Raw genomic sequence first — 22,699 nt, 5'->3', positions numbered from 1 at the left:
AGTGACTCGCGGTGACGCGCTGCCAAGATGGCGTCGACCGGCTCCGCCCACTTTTGGGCTTCAAAAATTCTCTTCAGAAACCTGCGGCTGACATCACGGACACTACGTACATTGTTTTATACAGTCTATGGTTTCAATACACTACTAACTCAACCAGGCCCCGCCCCTTTATTTTGCTTAATTGTTTAAATGAGGAATATTGTGACGTGTTCGTTCCCGAAAGAAAACTCAAGACTACAATGGAGGCGTTTCAGGGAGTTCAGAAACAGTGACACTGATATAGAGAATAACTCCCGCTGGAGGGACTTTTCAGAGCTTTTTTATGCTCAAACAGCAACATTACACACTAAAGAAAGATGAACTTGTGAAAAAGCATAATAGAACCCCTTTACATTTTGTTCTTGTGGCATAAAATTCAGTGGAAATACATGAATAAATGTGTAGCTTATAAAGAGACAAAAAAGACTCAAGGACCAGAGACACACGTTGTCCACAATAAACAACTGTCATAGGATGTATTTTTTTTGTTCCAAATGGCAAATCATTGAGAAAAAGCACGGGAAAACTTCAAGAGTGATAAATACGGAGTGTACAGCCTTGTGCGTTTCCGCAAAATCTCAAGTCTTTTGCACGAACGCATGTATTCACAACAACATCACACTCGCCAACTCACATTTATTTCGATTTAGTTATACAATAATTGCTTTTTTGACTCCGTTAAACGTAATACTGAGCACTGATCCGTTCAAAGGCAGAAGGAGAAGGTGACGTTACAAAGTTTCATTTCAAAAGAATATTTACAACCAATGAATGTCATTATACACACCTTAGAAACCGTACTATTGTGCCAAATCTCTGGACAATAAATGTTTTATGTACAAAAAGGGCATAAACGGAGGGACACATCGCTCCTTTTCAGCTGCCCCGTCGGCTGACAGTCTCTCGAACGGTTTCCCATAATGCACCGTGAATGTTAATGTCTCTAGACTCGACAAGGCATTTCAGTCCATTGGTTTAACTGGATTAGTCCGATACGAGGTGAAAGAGCGTCATATGAAATATTCTTTTTGGTTGTCACTGATAATGCTCTGTGAGTTTGGATCCGTGTTAAAGGGCGTTTCGGGACTGTCGTCTGTTTTTCCCGCTTTGGGCTCTTGGGTCTGAAACGTTTCTTTCCGCCGGTACAGGAATCGTGCCATCACAGCCAGCACGGCGAGACACACAAATATCACGACGGCAATGACACCTGAAAAACAGCACAGTGACACGCAAAACAGTGAGGAACCTCTGGACACGAGATCTGGACTTTCTTTGGATAATGACACATGCAAAATGTGTGATGTCACACTGTTTCACATGGTTGACTAACTTTTGAAAAAAAAAATAAAAAACTTTATTAGGGGAAGTAATATAAATAAAAATATTGTAAATAAAAATACAAATTAATAAAAATAAATGTATATTATTTAATATTCATGATATTAATACTAATAAAATATGCAATACATTTATATACATTTAATTATTATGTATTAGTTAAATTAATACATATAAATAATAAATAAAATATACATAAATTAACAAATAAAAAATATAATTCATAATGAAAACCAAAGGAATTCCATATCTATGAGGATATTCAGTACTGCAAAAAAGATACAAAAATTGGGAAAATGAATATAAATAATATAAAATACAAATTAATTAATATACAATATAAATATATTACAAATTAATATACATTTAATTAATATAAATTAATTTATATATATTTAACTAACATGTATTAATTATATATATATATATATATATATATAAAAATTAACAAATAAAAATTATAATTCATAATGATTTTTGGTGATAAATCAAAATTGGACGTAATTATTGCAAAAAAAAAATGTAGGGAAATTTATATAAATAATATAACAATATTAATTATATAATAATATTAATATAAATATGTTTATATTATTTAATATAAATATTGCTTATATTAATTCATATTAATATAAATATGAAAGATAAAAGATATTATAAATTAATATAAATGTAATGAATATAAAACAATATATAATGTAAGCACTACAAAAAACAATATACCAAAATATTGTGAAAATAAATGTAAACAATACACAAATACAAACTAATTCATATACAATATGAATGTATTATAAATTAATATACATTTAATTAATATAAATTAGTTAAATGAATACTAATATGTATTCATTAAATAATACATATAATTTATAAATAAAAAATATAATTCATAAATCAAAATTGGATGTAATTACTGCAACAAAAAAAAAAAAGATTTAGGGAAATTAATGTAAATAATAATATTAAAATATGAATTAATTAATATAAATATGTTTATATTATTTAATATTAATATTGATTATATTTATTCATATTATTATAAATATAAAAAGGTAAAAATATTATAAATTAATATAAATGTAATGAATATAAAAAAAAATATAATTTGTAATGAAAACTGAAGGAATTCCATATATTTGTTTTACAGTAATAATTCATCTTCACATAACTACTGCAAATAAAAAAAAAGATACCAAATTGAACTTAATGAGGTTTAATTGATTAAACACCATAAAGCATTCAAAAGTAATCACATAAATTGGTCATTTAGAGGCGGGTGGCTTTTAGTGCCACAAACTGTGTTTAAACTGCAGCTGCCGGACAGTCAGAGGCGCTTCTGAAGGGCTGAATCCAGACCTCACGCCGCTGTCATGTCACAATCAATCGTAATTTAGATGCCATTAGCGATGTTTCTGGAGCTGTTAAATACAGACTATCAATAAGGGCGAGAAAGTTGGCAAAAAAACCCTTGCGCCTGGCGCTCGTTACACCACGAGACGTGTTGTGAATGCTTCTTCGTCTCAATTCTACTCGCTGTCAGAGCGAAACGCCTCTAAAATGTTTCTCTCCTTTGTGGCCGGTTAAGCATGGCGCATTTAATTATAAAGGGTAAAAGAAATGTCTAATTGAGGCACCAAAATAAATCTCAACTCAATTTAATGCCACATTACGGTGGCTGTGAGAAGGACAAAGTGTATTCTGGATTGTAGCAGAAGCCCCTTAATCAGCAAATAATTTCTTTAAATGTTTAATTAGTTTTGGGGGCCTTTGTTAATTTCATTCTATTTACCGATAACTTTGGAGAAGTCTTTATATTCAGTCAATGTGAACGCAGCTGTTAATCAGTCATTACTGAGGGCCGCTGCCGGGTTAGAGGTTTTCTGATTAGTTTTATAGTCTTTTAAATGCACACCGAGGCTGAGCTTCCGACTTCTCTTTGCATGACAAATAATCCAGTCTTTGTCATTCAGTGCAAGTTTTAGCTCACGAAATGTTAATTCTGCCATCATTTACTCAGACTCGGACTCAGACGTTATTCCAAAACTGTACTGTATGAACTTCTTTCTTCCTGTTGAGAGCAAAAGGAGATGTTTTGCACAATGTTGATGCTGCTCTTCTTCATGCAGTGACAGCGAACGGTGCAACTTATTAAACTTGGGTCTGTTTCTTACAGAAAGCTTTATATGACTCCAGAAGAAAAAAAATATCATCATTTTTTTATTAGTAAAAGACTGTAAAAATGCTATGGTAAAAACCTGCTAATTGGTCAACAGCATGTTTCCTTTCTGTATACAGTGAAAAACTTATACATCTAACATGCATTTCATGTAATTTTACAGTAAAATACTGTTTTACAGTTTTTGGAAGTGAGAACAAGTCATCTTATATTTTACAATGAAAAACAATACATTGACATTGAAAGTTTTTTTGTTATCATTTATGTACATTACATTTTTGTTACATCTTATGTTGATAAATAAATGTTTATAGCATTATTTCAGTGTCATGTATGTTACCATGTTGATGTTTTGTATTTATGACACTGCACATTCTATATATTAATATTTACCTCAACTTGTGGAAAAGCTACTTGTGATGAACTTTGATTCTTTTACAGTGTACAGTAGTGGTCAAAAGTATGGAAGCTTGTTTCCACCATGAAATAAAAAATAAAAAAGGTAATTGCGACTTTTTAACACACAATTCAGACTTTATATCTCGCAATTCTGACTTTATATCACGCAATTACGACTTTATCTCACAATTCCGACTTCATATCTCACAATTCTGACTTTATATCTCGCAATTCCGACTTCATATCTCGCAATTCCAACTTTATATCTCGCAATTCTGGATTTATAACTTGCAATTCTGACTTTATAACTCACAATTCTGACTTTATAAGGGTTTTATTTCACTATGAAAAAAATGCATAGAAAAACAAAAAGCTTACATTGACTATAACATACTCAGTTATTAATATTTTGTTGGTTTTTGCATGTGTTCATCATTTCTTTGTATGACAGCCTGGCCAAAAATTAAAATTATGTCGGCACAATTTCATTGCGTTATCACAAATAAAACAATCGACTCCAACCACAACTACACAATATGCTTACAAAATCTTAAACTAATTTTAAATAACAAAGGGTGAAAATGTCAATTTTCCTATAAGCTGGACATCACTTTTGCCCACTACTGTACTTTTATGCTGCATTTTTGTCCTTTTTGGAGCTCAACAGTCTCACTGAACAGAAAAGAGCAGGTAAACTTCTCCCTTCGTCTTCCACAAAGTCAATAAAGTCAAAGGGGTTTGGAACGAGTAAATGACGATTTGGGTGATGATTTTGTTCCTAGAGCAAGACGAAGTGAATATGAGCAAAAAGCAGCAAAATAATAAGGAATGAAATGAGAAAAGATGAGGAATGGAGTATTTCTCTAAAGCATAACATCCATTTACCTCCGATCAAAGCCGAGTCGCTGTTGATAGCATTGACTATCGGCTCACCCGCACCTACTGTACCCACATGATCTACAGCAGAGGAAGAGAGACAGACAGAAAGACAGACAGATCATCAGCAGGATTGAAGCGCTTATCGCTCGCAGGTCGCGGCTCATTGAATACGCTGCTGCTCGATGAAGGAGCGATGCAGCACCAACGCAGAGGCAATCGAGAAATGATTATGCAAATGAAGGTCTTTCTCACGCAGATTAATACAGTGATCAGCCATTACCATCATTATTGCTCTAATTTAATTAGCACTGCGGATGGATTCAGTGAGCCGGCAACCAAAGTTTGCTGAAATTCAACTTTCAGGAGGAATCTGTGCAGAAAGACTGAACAAACTAAGGAGAAGTTTGGAAAACAAAGTCTGATGAAGATATAGAAGCCAAAGTGTCAAAAGTGTTTTTCTCAAGCAGCTCGATATAAACGTCAACAGTTTAACTAACCAAGACTCAAACTGTTGCTCTTCTAGTATATGTACTTGAGCTGAAAGACAAAACTGACAGAAGTTTATACTAATGCTAAGTTTATACCTTTCAGCATTAGTACAGGTTCCTAAAGACAATTGTAATTAAAAACACAAAATTATTTAGCTATTTTGCTAATATCTCATATTGCAAAACTAAATTCTATAATCCACAATTATTTAGGAGTCTGTGCATACAATGACAATCAAAATTAGGTTTGCATCGAAGTGCTTGCATTCATGTACTTGTGTAGAGTTTCAGGCCTCAATAGTTTAAATGTTGGGTTGATATTCACTCTAAATTCACGAAAACATAAATTGTTAATCCATTGGCAAAGGATCTTGGGACTGACATAAGGATTATCGGTCGATGTTGATCTAAAAATGGCCAAACATCAAGTGATTAATTGGCTTGACCAATAAAACAATTGAGTGTATTAGTACCCAGTAATTTGTGGGCGATTATGTCATTCGCAATGCTTCATGGGATTCTCTGCAGAATCATGGGTAATGTAGTTTTTCATCAGGAATTCAGCTGTTGAACATGATTGTTTAAAAAATATATTGAAATAATTGCTTCAACTAAAGCATATACCATTGATTTACAGCCTCGTAGCTCACAGTAGGTCTTTAAGGTATTGTTAAAAATCAATTCCCCTACGGAGAAAATGAATGGGATTTTTACTTCCGACTGTTATGCTCTATAACTAGGGCAAACAGGGCTGTTTTCAAACTAGTGAAGGAAGTGGATGGCTTTACCTGTGAGAGAGTGAGTTGTCTCAGCTGCGTAGGGGTTTGACGGTAAAGACGAGCCACAGCTGGATTCGGTCAGCGGTCCGGTGACTATGACAGGACTCGTGTCTGGATACAGCAGGGCCGCTTTCAGCGGAGAGATGGAGTTAAATTGGACCACAGACAGACAGCCAGTGAAGCCCAGAGCGTTCAGACGGCCGATCTCTGGATCCACTTCACCAGATTCTGCAAAGAAGGAGGCACAGATCTGAGCATTCAATGAGTTCTCAATAATATATTCTCCAAGACAGCAACGAGGAGACAAATGGAAGCTTTTCTGCTTCTCCTGGGAAAAAGACCCCAATTATCTCACTCGTGTCTCCTCTAGAGTTTCAGGAGAGATCTAAATATCTCCAAATACCAAAGATACCAAAGTCTGCAATATAAAGTCACAGATCTCAGAAATATCTCAGTTGCTTCTCTCGGATAGCAATTAAATTGGGATCTAATGGAAATGTTTGATTAAGTTGCTGGTTTTCAGATGTTTCTCTTGAGAAAAAGACCTCAATGATCTCACTCGTGTCTCCCCTAGAGTTTCAGAAGAGCTCTAAATATCTCAGACTGGACTCAGATTTACCAAAATACTATAATATACAGTAAAATATCACAACTGCTTCTCTCAGATAGCAATTACCCAGTGAACGAAAATTATGTTCTAAGAATGTTTTGGTAATGTTCCCATTAAGTTGTGAAAATGTTATTTCTGAGTGTTCTCTGAACATTCAAAATATCAATTTTTTAAATGTTTCAAAAACATTCTATTCTTGATTATTGCTAAGGAAACTTTCCATTTTATCATTCTGTGAACACTTTGAGAATGTTACTTTTGAATGTTCTCTGAACATTCCGAAACAAGCTGTAACGTCCAACTAAAATGTTTCAGAAAAAAATGTTCCATGAACAATGTATAAATGTTTTTTTGTACTAAAGATTTGAGAACATTATTAAAGACCAGATAACTTTGAACAAACATTCTAATGATGTTACTGGAAGAATGTTTGTTCATAACTTTGAGAACTTTGCCAAAGTTCTGAGAACATTCCCTGTTTGCTGGGTATATGGAGATTTAATGGAAATGTTTGGTTAAGTTCTCTGCTTCTCAGATGTTTCTCTTGAGAAAAAGACCCCAATGATCTAACATATGCCTCCTCTAGAGTTTCAGAAGAAATCAAAATATCTCAGACTGGACTCAGATTTACCAAGATACTATAAACTATACTATATACTATAAAGTAAAAGATCTAAAAAATATCCCAATTGTTTCTCTCAGATAGCAATTACCCAGCTAACAAAAATATGTTCTAAGAATGTTTTGGTAATGTTCCCATTAAGTTGTGAAAATGTTATTTCTGAGTGTTTTCTGAATGTTCAAAATATCCTTTTTTTTTTTTTCAAAAACGTTCTATTCTTGATTATTGTTAAGGAAACATTCCATTTCATCCTTCTGCAAACACTTTGGGAATGTTACTTTTGAATGTTCTCTGAACATTCCAAAACAAAGTGTAACATTTAAACGTCTAACTACAATGCTTCAGGAAAAAAATATTCCATTAACAATGTATAAATGTTCTGAGAACATTATTAAAGACCAGAAAAATTTGAACAAACATTCTAATGAAGTTACTGAATAAATGTTTCTTCATAACTTTGAGAGAACTTTGCCAAAGTTCTAAGAAGGTTCCCTGTTTCTTGGGTAAATGGAGATCTAATGGAAATGCTTGGTTAAGTTTATTGGTTCTCAGGTGTTTCAACTGAGAAAAAGACCCCAACAATCTCTCATGTGTCTCCTCTAGAGCTTCAGATGAGATCTGCAATCAAAAGTCAGAGAACTCATAATGAACTCATGAGTCATTTTTCCTTAAATTCTCCCAGGACCAAATGATCTGAGCTGCTTCCACATTCATTTTATAGACTATATGTCAACTATCAATTCATGTCTATTTTATTTCTTCTAAGGATATCCAGGAGAAACATCAGAAACAAACGTAATCAATACATAACTTGTGAACTCCATTAAGCTTAGAAAGAGCAACCACTGAGCAACAATATTCTTCACAGCATGTTTTCTCACACCCTCTGCAACTAGATACGAGTCTCACTTCAAGCGTACACTAGCAACATGGAGAGCAACAACTCAACACAAAACCATGCGATTCAGCTTTTGTGCAGGACATTTCGAGCGAAAACCGCATGTTGCATTCCATTCCGCAGCAACGGCAGAGAACTGAACACATCAAGCCTGATGAAAGTCCTTTTATTGAGATATTGAGCCAGAGGTGACTCAATGGTCCATGGGAAGAAAAAAACACATAACGTATTTGAACAATAAACATGTCCATGAACCTTTTTTTATTCAACATCAAGATTTTAGGTCTGCTGTTTGCTTGCTTTTCTAATTCTATACAACATTTTTCATTACAAATGATATTATCAGCAATTTGAGTGAAAAGTTAACCCTATAAAGCCTACTGTATCATATTAGATATGTTTTTAGCAAGTAAAAGCCTTTTAGCATAATTGTAGAAAATGTCCAGCTTCAGGTTCATGTTTTTCCTGTGAAATGTTTACTGATTTTTATAAATTAATAGGAATAACTTTCATATTGTTAGTAATATTTCAAGATGAACACTTACTGGACTGAAATAATTTATGTTGACCTGATTATCCATATGTAATTTTTTATTAAAAATCATGTTAAAATGTGAGTATCAAATATTATCCCACAGGCTTTTGAGGATTTGTTCATCTTTTAAAAGTCATTGTACTGCATTGCATTAAATGTTTTGAAACTTTGATCATAAAATTAAACATTTAAACCATCTTACTAAGTTACATTATTGTGAGATATAGAGTGATAAATGATATTTATAAGCATTTTAGTACTCCGTTACAAAGATTGAATTGATTCACATGATCAGAATTTTACTTTTTGGCAATATAATGTAAATATCAGCAACTGCACCAAATTGCATATTTTTGCTCAGTTTGGGCCTCTGAATAAAATTGAGGTGTTTTTTCCTCCATATTCTCAATATATAATATTATGTGAGTCATAAAACACTTTTTTTTAACATTTAAACGTCCAATAAACTTAATTCAATTTAACTGAATTCACATTTGTATAGCGCTTTTCACAATATATATTGTTTCAAAGCAGCATTACAGAAAAATGCGTCAACATTACAATTTAGAGTGATTTTACATAAACAAGTCAGGCTTTACATTTGACAATTGAAAAATAAACATAAATTTGAAAATGTCTTAAGGTGATGATACATGGGGCAACTTTTTGAGCAATATGGCCGGGCAATGTTGCCAAGCGATGTTGCTTGGGCACTTTCCCGGATACTTTAGATTGAAATTTGTTGCCCATTCTCAATGGGAAAGTGCCCAAGCAACAACGCTTGGGAACATTGAAAAAGAAAGTTGTGCTGTGTATCATCACCTTTAGTATTTGGCGTGTCTCTCTTTTGACCAGACCTGATGATCATGTTCTCCAGCATGATTTGAGCATCTCAAGAATATCCGTCATTTCAGCTTTGAACGGGCCTGTACTGGTCTAATATTAATCTTCAGGAGCTCAATGCAGGTTTCACATTTGATTTAGTATTCATTACAAGTCGATTTCTGGCTATGATCGATGGTGTTTACTGGAAATGACACACAGCCCACTGTCAGTGACACACTATCTGAAGGGAAACAGCAAATGCGTTTCATGTCACATGTTCCTATGAAAGGTCGTATAAATGCACAGGCTGCCACATGAGAATGTTTCCCTCCATAAAGCGCCGTCAACCTCGACCTGAACGACATTACAAGGAGATTGAACCAACCTAATTTGGCTCATGAGCATCTCTAGGTAACTAGAAATGACTGTTGGGGGAGATACAGTATAAAACACTATAAACGCATCCGACCTCACTGATCATAAGAGATCATAAAAAGCTCTTTATTTTCTTTATATCTGTAAACCCTGCCAGTAAATCTTATCAAAAGATTATTTCCAAAAGTCTTCATAAAGTAAGTAATTATAATTGTGCCTAAAAAAGAAAAGAAAATTAAGTCTATTTTTAGGACCATTAAGATTTTTTTTCATGCAGTTATAAAACTCATACTGAACAAAATGTTTTATTAAAGTCAGCAAAAAATAAAAGCAGTATAACAAATACTACAATGCAGTTTACATACAACTGTACTTTATGATTTAAATAATGTCATTTTCATATTACAGTTATTAAAATGCTAAATATTTTGCATTGAAATGAGGATTTAGCAGAAATTTGTGCTACTAATGTGTCATGAAAATAATGTCACAATGCAAAAAAATCCTCCTAATAAAAAGCTTGATTTTTTTTTTAATGCAAAATGTCTTTATGAGATTCAGCCTGCAAGCTTCTTATTTTTAAAACGTCTGCTGTATTATTTATTAACTGAATGTTTTATTCATCTATTTGGGTTTTATGACTAGAAAGTTCTGTGCTTCAGGTCCTATTTATAGACATAAAACAAAATCAAACTGACCTATTTCATGTCCCCCACAGACAACAATAATAACATGTAAAGTCAATATTAGTCTTATGTGAAGTAAATAGGACAAAGCGTACTCTATTCACACTCAGACTGAAGAGTTCGCCTGACTGAACAAACAAACTCCTGATGCTTCCGCTTCCTCCAGACATTTCAGCATCCATGATGGCTAGAAAACCTCTAAAAGGAATATAATAATATATAATGGCCACTTAACTGACCATCTGCATGTCACTGAGGTCAGCACTCCATTGTAATCCAGAGACATTTCCTCCTTAATACAGAAACACCGTGGTGATGTTCAAAATACAATATTACCGTTTACTGAATAGGATATATGTAAGACTTTATTTGCTCATTTATTTTGAAGTCGGGTGCACACTGTATGATTTATAGTAGTCCTTTACGACTGTTGCTTGTCAGACTGGACGAACATGATCCCCACAGTAAGTTATGTCACACTGTAGGATCTCAGTTGTCATTAATGTCAGTCAGACTGTACGGCAGTCAAGATTTGTTAAAAACGGACGCAGCAAAGAAGACTCGTCCGGGGTTTTACATCATCAATCTGTGACACGTTCAGTGACTGTGAGCTGCATTTACATGCGGGATTAAAATGGTGGCTAGCAAACCAAAAACAATCTCTAGCGTTAATTTTGATCATGATTTGTCTTGAAAAGACAAAAAAAAGAAATGATGTGTGTGGAGCAAGAGGTGGTTTGTTGTTGTTGCAGGACATAAACTCGCAATTGAGTGTTATAAAATCAGAATTGCGGGATATAAACTCGCAATTGAGTGTTCTAAAGTCAGAATTGTGGGATATAAACTCGCAATTGAGTGTTCTAAAGTCAGAATTGTGGGATATAAACTCGCAATTGAGTGTTCTATAGAAGTCACACTGTAGGACTGTGCCTTAAAACTTCGAACATTGGCAGAATTTCATTGGTTTGATCGAAATGATCATTAATCGGCTTTTAGAGAACATGTCAAACTAGCGATCAAAGACTACAGATTTTGTCCTAGGATCCAAGGAATCTTTTAGGATTCACAAAATTGTCTCAGACGGACAAATCGTGGCCAAAATTGTACAATATGCACAATTTACAATTTTTTGCTTCATTGCCATATGAGCAGGCAATTAAATTCATAATGTGGTTGAGTCAGAATCAATTCCAAACTAGAAGTCCAATGTAGTCAAAATGCAACTATTTAAGCAGATTATAAATCGAACATTTATATTCACTATAAGCTTTTCCAGTCCTAAAAATCATATTTTTAAAATTCCCTAATATTCCAGGTTTCCCGTGGCCGTGGGAACGACAGTGCTGACAGTGATTTTACTCACCGTGCACTTTTCCGATGACAATAGATTTGATGGCGTTGAATTCGGTGTCTGATGTTAGATTGAAATCTTCTTTTGCATGCTGATCGACCTACAGAAGACACAACAAGCCACAGTTAAAATCGTTTGTGCATTGAGCATCATGTCTGTTCATAGCAAGAGCATGTACATCTGCAATCATTTCAATTAAACTGCTCTTCAAAGCAACCATAAAACACGTTACTGCACGCTGTCAAACCGTGGACGCTCGCTGGTTCAAAACCAGAGGATGTGCTTCAGTCTAGCCTTGTGTTTGCATTCAAAGTGTGATTATTGCAAAGGTTCAGACTAACTGCTGAGGCCATTGACAGAGCAGTGCTCCCACCACGACCTGCACCGCCGCAGCACATTGACCGTTATTGAACAGCGCGTGTCATGAATCAGGGCTGCAGTGCTTTACTGGACACTCAAAATCTAATCCTCCATGTGATCAAATACTCCATTTCAAATTCATGAATATATGCAGTACTTTTTTTATATATATACGCCAAGGATGTTCCGTTCAATATATTGATGCATTTTGTAGCCTTTCAGAAAGAGATTAAAGGAATATTCTGGGATATTATCAACTTATTTATAGACATTTCTTTGCTACAGCTGTTTAAGGCACTACATGTGAATAGAGTAAAAATGTCCAATTCTCACTATTAACTAACTATTAACTACGACTTTTGCCTCAATAAACTCTTAATTACTGCTTATTAATAGTTAGTAAGATTATTAAGTTTAGGTATTGGATAGGACTAAGGGATGTAGAATATGGTTATGCAGAATAAGGCATTAATATGTGCTTTATAAGTACTAATAAACAGCTAATATCCTAGTAATATGTATGCTAATAAGCAACTAGTTAATAGTGAGAATTGGAGCCTAAAGTGTTACCAAAATTTTAAATAATAAATATCACCATACTTTCCCAAACTGATTAATCACAGTACATTCAGACAATTGTTTTGTATTACAAGTTTTCTGAAATGTTATATGACTAATTTGCATACATTTCCAGAATAGAAATCTGAACACTGAATAAAACCAGTTTTAAACTCTTATTTGATTATGCTGACATGTTCGAGTTAAAGGTTTTTAAATCAGAAAATACTGTCAACAGTCAGAAAAAAAAAAAAAAACATTTTCACCATGTTTTTAGAAATAATATGTTTATAAATCAGACGAATGATATATGAACAAACCTCTCATTAAAAACCTTCAAAAAAAATAATAGGAATAAAACTGTAAAGTTTGGTGTATAAGCACTACTGGATGTTTTCTGTCCATTAAACTGAAAAAAACAAAAAAAAAAACCCAAAAAACAAAAAATGGTTTTGCCTGAAGTGTCTTGCCTTAACTGCTTTAAAGGATTAGTTCACTTCAGAATTCAAATTTCCTGATAATTTACTCACCCCCATGTCATCCAAGATGTTTATGTCTTTCTTTCTTCAGTCGAAAAGAAATGAAGGTTTTTGAGGAAAACATTCCAGGATTTTTCTCCATATAGTGGACTTCACTGGGGTTCAACGGGTTGAAGGTCCAAATGTCAGTTTCAGTGCAGCGTCAAAGAACTCTACATGATCCCAGATGAGGAATAAGGGTCTTATCTAGAGAAACGATCTGTCATTTTCTAAAAAAAAATTAAAATTCATATACTTTTTAACCACAAATGCTCATCTTGCACTAGCTCTGCGATGCTCCACACATTACGTAATCATGTTGGAAAGGTCACGTGTGACGAAAACTCCATCTCATTTTCTCCTCCGACTTCAAAATTGTCCAACATTGTTGTTTTACCTTTTTTTGTAAAGGCCGTTTGATTTAGTCTTCGCACGTTCACTTTGTAAACACTGGATTGGTACTTCCGCCTACATCACGCATGACCTTTCCAACGTGATTTCGTAATGAGCAGCACATCGCAGAGCAGTACAAGATGAGCATTTGTGGCTAAAAAGTATATTATTTTTTATTTTTTTGACCAATGACCGATCGTTTCACTAGATAAGACCCTTATTCCTCGTCTGGGATCGTGTAGAGCTGTTTGAAGCTGCACTGAAACTGCAATTTGGACCTTCAACCTGTTGGTCCCCACTGAAGTCCACTATATGGAAAAAAATCCTCGAATGTTTTCCTCAAAAACCTTAATTTCTTTTCGAATGAAGAAAGAAAGCATAAACATCTTGGATGACATGGGGGTGAGTAAATTATCAGGAAATTTTAATTCTGAAGTGAACTAATCCTTTAAGTTTTAATGTTTTGGTGATGATTTCTAATGGAAGTCAACATCACGCCACAGATGCTGTTGAAAACAACCAGAATATTCCATTTAACCCCATTCCATGCAGAGAGATGTACTTTCACCATTGTCCTTCAAATCCGTCACAGTACCTGAATACTGAGCGTCTCGGCGAGTCTCTGGACGCTCACTCTGTGGAGCTGCCCGTTGGCCAGATTCCTCGTGCTGGCTCGGAAAACCTCCGCGTCTCTGTTGTGCTGCAGTTTGTACTTGATGTCCAAATGTCCTTTAGAACAAAGAGCATTTGATTTCTCAACAGGCTTTTATATGGTAAAAAGTCACCGTTTAACCACAGTACATATCTGAGACAAACAGAAACATCAACATGCAACAGAAGAATGCGTTTCTGGAACTACAAAGCTCCATCTTAAGAGGATTAATATTTTATCCTCTGTGAAACAAAACTGATGCTGAAATAAATTAAAAAACTAACATTTCATCAGTTCTGAGAGGAATTAAGTTGGCTTTTGTTTACATTTTTTTGATGAACAGTTCTGTTCATTAACGTATGGACCCTCAGAAATAAATAAAAATTGTATGCAACAGGAACAGGAAGCTGTCAGACTGAGCGCCAGGGTTCTGGAGGCTGTTATCTAGACTTCTGGACCTTCTGCATAATTGGACTAGCAGGTATTATTGGCACACGCTGTCTGGCGCTTCCTCTCTGTGGAAACCCAGTGTGCCGTGATGAGCCAGATCCAGAGTTTCCTACTGAATTCTGCTTCTGCGGCACGGGACGCCACAATAATTGGCATCAAACATGGTAAATAAAACAAGACTATTTTGGGTAACTCACTTTGATGTTTGGTTAATTAAAACAGCATTTATTAAAATGAAATGTACACAATGTCATATAAACATACATTCCAAATTCAATTAATTTGTTACACCGTATTCTAACAGTGTAGTATTATTTATAATAATTATTTATTTACTATTTATTAATATATTTCTTAATATTTTGACTTAGCTTTCAATTTTATATTTTATAGCTTTATATATTTTTATAGTTTACATTTTAATTTTTATTTGGTTTTGTTTTCTTTGAAATATTTATATTTATCTTTCATTTATTTTTATTTCAGATTTGGTTAGTTCCCAAGGCAACATTTCTAAGATTTTTTTAAAGGGGTGGTTGATTATGATTTCACTTTTTAACTTTAGTTAGTGTGTAATGTTGCTGTTTGAGCATAAACAACATCTGCAAAGTTACGACGCTCAAAGTTCAATGCAAAGGGAGATATTTTCTTTAACAGAAATCGCTTTTTAAGGACTACAACAAACGACTGGTAGAGACTACAAAAAGCTTCTTCCTGGGTTGGTGACATCATAAACCCCAAAATGTACATAAACCCCGCCCCTGATAACATGCAAAAAAGGGGGTGAGGCCATGTTGGACTGCTTTGAGAAGAGGAAGAGTTGTTGTAGTAGAGTGTTGTTGTCATGCCGTCATTTTACGCCGGACTGCTTCACAAACGAGGGTCAATTCAACGCTGAATTTGCACAAAAGATTAACATGACGACACATGCTAGTCGATAAGTTGATCAACTCCACAGCAACTACATAAATTTATCCACTAACAATTCAGAAATGTTCAGTTTCATTCTAAAAGTTGTAACTTCTTCCTGAGTCTCTCCATCAGTGTCGACTCCGGTTTGAACAATGTAAGGCTGAACACCGTTACTGACAATCCTCATTTTGGCTGCGTGAGATTCTCCAGCTTTGTTGTTGTTGAGCAACCGAAGCGTGAGCTGTTAAAGCTCCGCCCTCTTCTGGAAAGGGGGCCGGGAGCAGCAGCTCATTTGCATTTAAAGGGACACACACAAAAACGTTGTGTTTTTGCTCACACCCAAATAGGGGCAAATTTGACAAGCTATAATAAATGATCTGTGGGGTATTTTGAGCTGAAACTTCACAGACACATTCTGGGGACACCAGAGACTTATATTACATCTTGTGAAAGGGGCATTATAGGTCCCCTTTAAGTTTTTCCATCTAATAATTTTATTTTATTTTATTTCAGCTTTATTTCAACAATTAGAAAACAAAATAAACAAAGAAAATGACTTTTATTTGTTTCAGATTTTTTAGATTTTTTTAGATTCACTTTTATTAGTTTTCTTTTAAATATTTAGGTTTAGTTTTAATTTATTTTTATTTCAATTTTAGTTTTCAGTTAAATGATCTTGAGAGGTTCAGGGACATTGCTGTCAATGGAGGCCTCACTGAGCCATCGGATTTCATCAAAAATATCTTAATTTGTGTTCTGAAGATAAACGAAGGTCTTACGGGTGTGGAACGACATGAGGGTGAGTAATTAGTGACAGAATTTTCATTTTTGGGTGAACTAACCCTTTAAGTCTAAGTTTTTCAACTAATAATTAGATTTTATTTCAGCTTTGTTTAAACAATTAGAAAAAGAAAGAGACAATAAAGAAAATGATTTTTAATAGCTTGAGATTTAGGTTTAGGTCAAACCAGAGCTGATGCAATAAGTTTCCAGCAGCAAATAATATTTGTCTGTTTGGGACAAAAATGCACATTTACATGAAAAAAGCTTTATTGCATCATGCTCGGTTAGGACACAGCTTCAGTCTTTTTGCATGATTTATTAAAAGAATTGGCTCAAAAAAATCTTTTAATTAGACTACACTGCAAAGAAGATGCAATACATGAATGTCTTGTCTGTTTTTGTCTTTGCATTATTTCGTGGCTGGCAGATTGTTTCTCTCATCATATTCAATTCTGTAAATCTATTGTAAGTCTATTGCATGAATCATTAAACGAAATGGCTCAAAAGAATCTTTTAATCGGATTACACTGGTCACACTGTATGTTTTGCGAAGAAGATACAATAGAAAGACGCGTTATATATTTATTATCTGTGCAGTACTTTGTGGCTGTGTTTATCTCATCACATTCAATTCTGCTAAATATTTTGGTAGATTTAGGAAACCCTATAAGACGTGTCTCTGATGTCCAGGTGGTGTTTTTGGATGAAAGTATGGGAACCTTTTAAATGACAGAAGCTTTCGAGAAAATTCCCTCTGAGAATCAGACACAGAGAACCTACATGTGCTCAAAAACAGCTTTTCTGGCATGCAAGATCACAGACGCATGTTTACACGCATTCATGAATGCATGGCTGTCTCAGGAGGGAATATATCCCCCGCCAGCACACAACATGCCATTTCTTTTATGGCGGATTTCAGACAATATACAAAGTAATTTACTGCGGCTGACATCCCGGTGTCTTCAGAGATTCCCCAGACTCGAGCTAATCCAAATGAATGTGCTTAGGGTGCATAGAAGCAAACCAGAGAGGAAGATTAGAGAGTTTCAGACCGTTTCTGTTGAGCAGGACGGCGAGGTATTCTCTGTAGTACGAGTTGACGTAAAGCAGCAGCGCCGGCGCTTGGCTCGTCCTGAAGCTTAGTGAGATATTCTCTCCTCTCAGTGTTAAGTCGGAGTAGATGGAGGAGGACAGCGAGCTGATGTTCCTGTTCAGCTCGTACGGCTCTTTAAACGTGTACGTGACTGATGTTCCAGGTTTGAAGAAGGCAGAAACATCTAGAAGAGATTAAATGCACATGGATTAGGATTATACATATGCATAACTAATACGCTGGTATAAGATCACTGTGCTATAATTACATTGACTGGGCGATATGGCCGAAAGTATTTTTTTTTTTCAAAATCATTTGATATTGATATTTATCACAATTTTCATTTAATAGCATTTTGTTAGACCTCAAGAATGAGTGTAAACATAACTTGTTTGTAAACTCCACAGAATAAGTTACCTTTTAGGGGCCCATGAAATCAGTTTCATTTTTATAATATTTTTTATTAAATTCTGTGTTTTCGGTTTTATTTTTTTCTGGATTGTGTGTTTTATGATTTAATACAAGATTTCATGACAAATGGTGCCTAATGAAGCAAATTCTTAAAACTTTAACAATATAATCAGTCTTTTAAAATGTAATCAAATGAAAATATAGCAATTAATTTTCAACAAAATTTTTAATGTAATTTAATTTAATCTTTTTTTTTTTTTGGTCAAATAAAGTGCTGCACAACACAACTTGTATACTGTATTTGTATTTAAAACATGGATGAAAAATATAGTGGTTGTATGATATTACTTAAAATAATAATAATAATAATAATATTTAATAAAATCTTTATAAAATATTATTTTACCATGCAATAGTAATATATTTCTGTCATAATTCCTTCAGGTTAAACCGAACATTTATTGTGTATTTTATGATAGTTAACTAAAGCTAAAACTATTAAAAATCATTTTTGGTAATTGAAATTAAGCTGAAATAAAATAAAATATAAATATTCTATAAAAAACTTAAAAATAAAAATTAGAAATTTTGCCTTGGAAACTAACTGAAATAAATAAGTTTAAGTTGAAGTACTAAAATGAAAACTGAAATAAAAATAAATACGAAATTATTTAAAGAATAAAAAAATAATAAAATGACAAAGCACATAACAAGTTTATTAAAAATAAAAACTAAGAATTAAATTACTAAAAAACTAAAAATGAACTGAAAATATAAAAATAAAAGCTAATTAAAATATTAATAAATGCCATAATAGTATACAAATAACACCAAAATAACACAGTATATAAAAATATAACAAAAAAATATATAAAATATTTGCATAATTTTATCAAATGAAATGGTGAAATGCTCATGAAGTGCAGCTCTGGATGATGAAGTTCATTATTGATAGTGAAGATTTATTTATTTTTGATATCAATATATTGCCCAGCCCTACTATTAGGGTAAAAAAAAAAAAAAACAATAACGAACCATATTTGTTTCCGTACCTTTATGACAGAAGGTTCCGGTGAACGGCGAGAGGCTGCAGTCGCAGGTGAAGCCGTTGTAATTCTCCACACAGGTGCCGTGATTCTGGCACAGGCCGCCGTAGCTGCTGCAGTGTCCGGGACAGCCGGGAGTCACTCCGGGCGTGATCTCTGCCCTCTCCTCCAAATCCAGAGTTTTCCCGTTGAGCTTCAGCGAACGAATGCAGCCTAGAAATCCTTTCTGCCTGGAAGCAGTTCCTCCTGAAAACACAACCGGAAACAAGCAAGGAATGAATCTGCCGTCGTTCTCCAGCTGTCGGGACTTTGAGAAAAGCACAGAAGCCATTTAGATGACAAGATGATGACAGCAGAGTTACAGGAAAAAGATGGCTTTTATTGCACAGACAGCGTAACCTTCTCCAATGTTGTCAAGGGTTAGCAGAAACTGTTCTCTCAACCCGAGCCGCCCGTTCAAAACAAACGATCGCTGACCCTCTTTCCTCACTGATGTGTTGAATCTGCTGTCAGTCTTTCACTGTGGTTTTGTCCTTGATATGGTAATTGCTTTAGGAAGAATATTGTATTTTTTTTTACATTCTGTTCCTGCAGACGACAAGCTATAAATACAGAAATAATGCGCTCTGCATACATTAGTGCTTGGCGTTTTAGTGCTAATTTGTTTGAGCGAACACCTCGCTGTGCCAGCTGTGCCATATAATCATCTTGGAAATGTTCAATGCAAAGTTGGAAATGCTGTTAAAACTAAGTTTTGACATGCCAATGCTGAAATAAGAGACAAAGGCAAATGTGTTACAAACCCACAGGAAACACAAATCACTATTAGTTCCCTTCAATATCTCAATGTTCCTCCTAGATAGAAATCACAGTAAATGGAGAGCACTTGGAAAGTTTTGCTTAAAGGGATACATCACCCAAAAATAAAATTGTCATCATTCACCCTGAAGTTGTTCCAAACTTGTATGAGTTTCTTTCTTCTGTTGAACACAAAAGAAGATATTTTGAAGAATGTTGATAACCAAACAGCTGATGGACCCCATTGACTTCTATAGTAGGAAAAAAAAAAAAAAAAAAAAAAACTATGGAAGTCAATGGGGTCCATCAACAGCAGATGGGTTAAATGTTTGCCCAACATGCTGGGCAGTTTTATACAGTTTTAACTCAACTATTGATTACAAATTACTACTGTAGATTGCTGGCTTAAAATGAACCCAAAATAGGTTGGAAATTAAAAATTAGACACATAATTACTAGAGGAAACAATAATAATCAAAAAGTGAGCATTTATTAATAAGCAATTTAATAAATGTTTATTGTTTAATTAAACTTATAAATAAATGTTTATTTATTAAACATATTAATACATGTTAATTTCCAACATACTTTGGGTTCATTTTGGGCAAACATTTAACCCAACAGTTGGGTTAAAACAACCCAAGCACAGGGTTAAAACATCCCATTCGCAGGGTTAAAACATCCCATTCGCAGAGTTAAAACATCCCAATCGCAGGGTTAATACATCCCATTCGCTGGGTTAAAATATCCCATTCACAGAGTTAAAACATCCCAATCGCAGGGTTAAAACATCCCAATCGCAGGGTTAAAACATCCCATTCGCTGGGTTAAAATATCCCATTCGCAGAGTTAAAACATCCCAAGCACAGGGTTAAAACATCCCATTCGCTGGGTTAAAATATCCCATTCACAGAGTTAAAACATCCCAATCGCAGGGTTAAAACATCCCAATCGCAGGGTTAAAACATCCCATTCGCTGGGTTAAAACATCCCAGTCGCAGGGTTAAAACATCCCAATCGCAGGGTTAAAACATCCCAATCGCAGGGTTAAAACATCCCATTCGCTGGGTTAAAATATCCCATTCACAGAGTTAAAACATCCCAATCGCAGGGTTAAAACATCCCAATCGCAGGGTTAAAACATCCCATTCGCTGGGTTAAAATATCCCATTCGCAGAGTTAAAACATCCCAAGCACAGGGTTAAAACATCCCATTCGCTGGGTTAAAATATCCCATTCACAGAGTTAAAACATCCCAATCGCTGGATTAAAACATCCCAATCGCAGGGTTAAAACATCCTATTCGCTGGGTTAAAACATCCCAATTACTGGGTTTGTCCATTAGCGTACCTTTAAAAAAAATATACAGTGGGTACGGAAAGTATTCAGACCCCCTTAAATTTTTCACTCTTTGTTATATTGCAGCCATTTGCTAAAATCATTTAAGTTCATTTTTTTCCTCATTAATGTACACACAGCACCCCATACTGACAGAAAAACACAGAATTGTTGACATTTTTGCAGATTTATTAATCAAGAAAAACTGAAATACCACATGGTCCTAAGTATTCAGACCCTTTGCTCAGTATTTAGTAGAAGCACCCTTTTGATCTAATACAGCCATGAGTCTTTTTGGGAAAGATGCAACAAGTTTTTCACACCTGGATTTGGGGATCCTCTGCCATTCCTCCTTGCAGATCCTCTCCAGTTCTGTCAGGTTGGATGGTAAACGTTGGTGGACAGCCATTTTTAGGTCTCTCCAGAGATGCTCAATTGGGTTTAAGTCAGGGCTCTGGCTGGGCCATTCAAGAACAGTCACGGAGTTGTTGTGAAGCCACTCCTTCGTTATTTTAGCTGTGTGCTTAGGGTCATTGTCTTGTTGGAAGGTAAACCTTCGGCCCAGTCTGAGGTCCTGAGCACTCTGGAGAAGGTTTTCGTCCAGGATATCCCTGTACTTGGCCGCATTCATCTTTCCCTCGACTGCAACCAGTCGTCCTGTCCCTGCAGCTGAAAAACACCCCCACAGCATGATGCTGCCACCACCATGCTTCACTGTTGGGACTGTATTGGACAGGTGATGAGCAGTGCCTGGTTTTCTCCACACATACCGCTTAGAATTAAGGCCAAAAAGTTCTATCTTGGTCTCATCAGACCAGAGAATCTTATTTCTCACCATCTTAGCAAACTCCATGCGGGCTTTCATGTGTCTTGCACTGAGGAGAGGCTTCCGTCGGGCCACTCTGCCATAAAGCCCCGACTGGTGGAGGGCTGCAGTGATGGTTGACTTTCTACAACTTTCTCCCATCTCCCGACTGCATCTCTGGAGCTCAGCCACAGTGATCTTTGGGTTCTTCTTTACCTCTCTCACCAAGGCTCTTCTCCCCCGATAGCTCAGTTTGGCCGGACGGCCAGCTCTAGGAAGGGTTCTGGTCGTCCCAAACGTCTTCCATTTAAGGATTATGGAGGCCACTGTGCTCTTAGGAACCTTAAGTGCAGCAGAAATTTTTTTGTAACCTTGGCCAGATCTGTGCCTTGCCACAATTCTGTCTCTGAGCTCTTCAGGCAGTTCCTTTGACCTCATGATTCTCATTTGCTCTGACATGCACTGTGAGCTGTAAGGTCTTATATAGACAGGTGTGTGGCTTTTCTAATCAAGTCCAATCAGTATAATCAAACACAGCTGGACTCAAATGAAGGTATAGAACCATCTTAAGGATGATCA

General features: G+C 35.2%; 1 protein-coding gene across 3 annotated transcripts in view; it reads right to left on the bottom strand.

The window, feature by feature from the left end:
- Positions 1-498: 498 nt before the first annotated feature.
- The window catches only part of cntnap3 (contactin associated protein family member 3), a 122,765-nt gene continuing 100,564 nt past the window's right edge, over positions 499-22,699 (bottom strand). Inside the window, exons 18-24 of one of the 3 annotated variants that reach the window (XM_051909751.1) lie at positions 19,186-19,425; positions 17,682-17,906; positions 14,428-14,561; positions 12,016-12,103; positions 6,111-6,329; positions 4,841-4,912; positions 499-1,246 (exon numbers count right to left, since the gene is read on the bottom strand). In XM_051909751.1, coding sequence (XP_051765711.1) covers positions 1,050-1,246; positions 4,841-4,912; positions 6,111-6,329; positions 12,016-12,103; positions 14,428-14,561; positions 17,682-17,906; positions 19,186-19,425 — 1,175 coding nt within the window. In that variant the 3' untranslated portion in view covers positions 499-1,049. Of the gene's footprint in view, positions 1,247-3,577; positions 4,734-4,840; positions 4,913-6,110; positions 6,330-12,015; positions 12,104-14,427; positions 14,562-17,681; positions 17,907-19,185; positions 19,426-22,699 lie in introns of those variants that run through there. The other 2 variants (XM_051909754.1, XM_051909753.1) reach the window with 2 other exon arrangements.

The sequence above is a fragment of the Ctenopharyngodon idella genome, chromosome 10 (genome assembly GCF_019924925.1).
Source record: "Ctenopharyngodon idella isolate HZGC_01 chromosome 10, HZGC01, whole genome shotgun sequence".
In the NCBI taxonomy this organism is placed as follows: domain Eukaryota; kingdom Metazoa; phylum Chordata; class Actinopteri; order Cypriniformes; family Xenocyprididae; genus Ctenopharyngodon; species Ctenopharyngodon idella.
The sequence above is the reverse complement of the archived record's forward strand: the minus strand, read 5'-3'. Positions and strand labels throughout refer to the sequence as shown.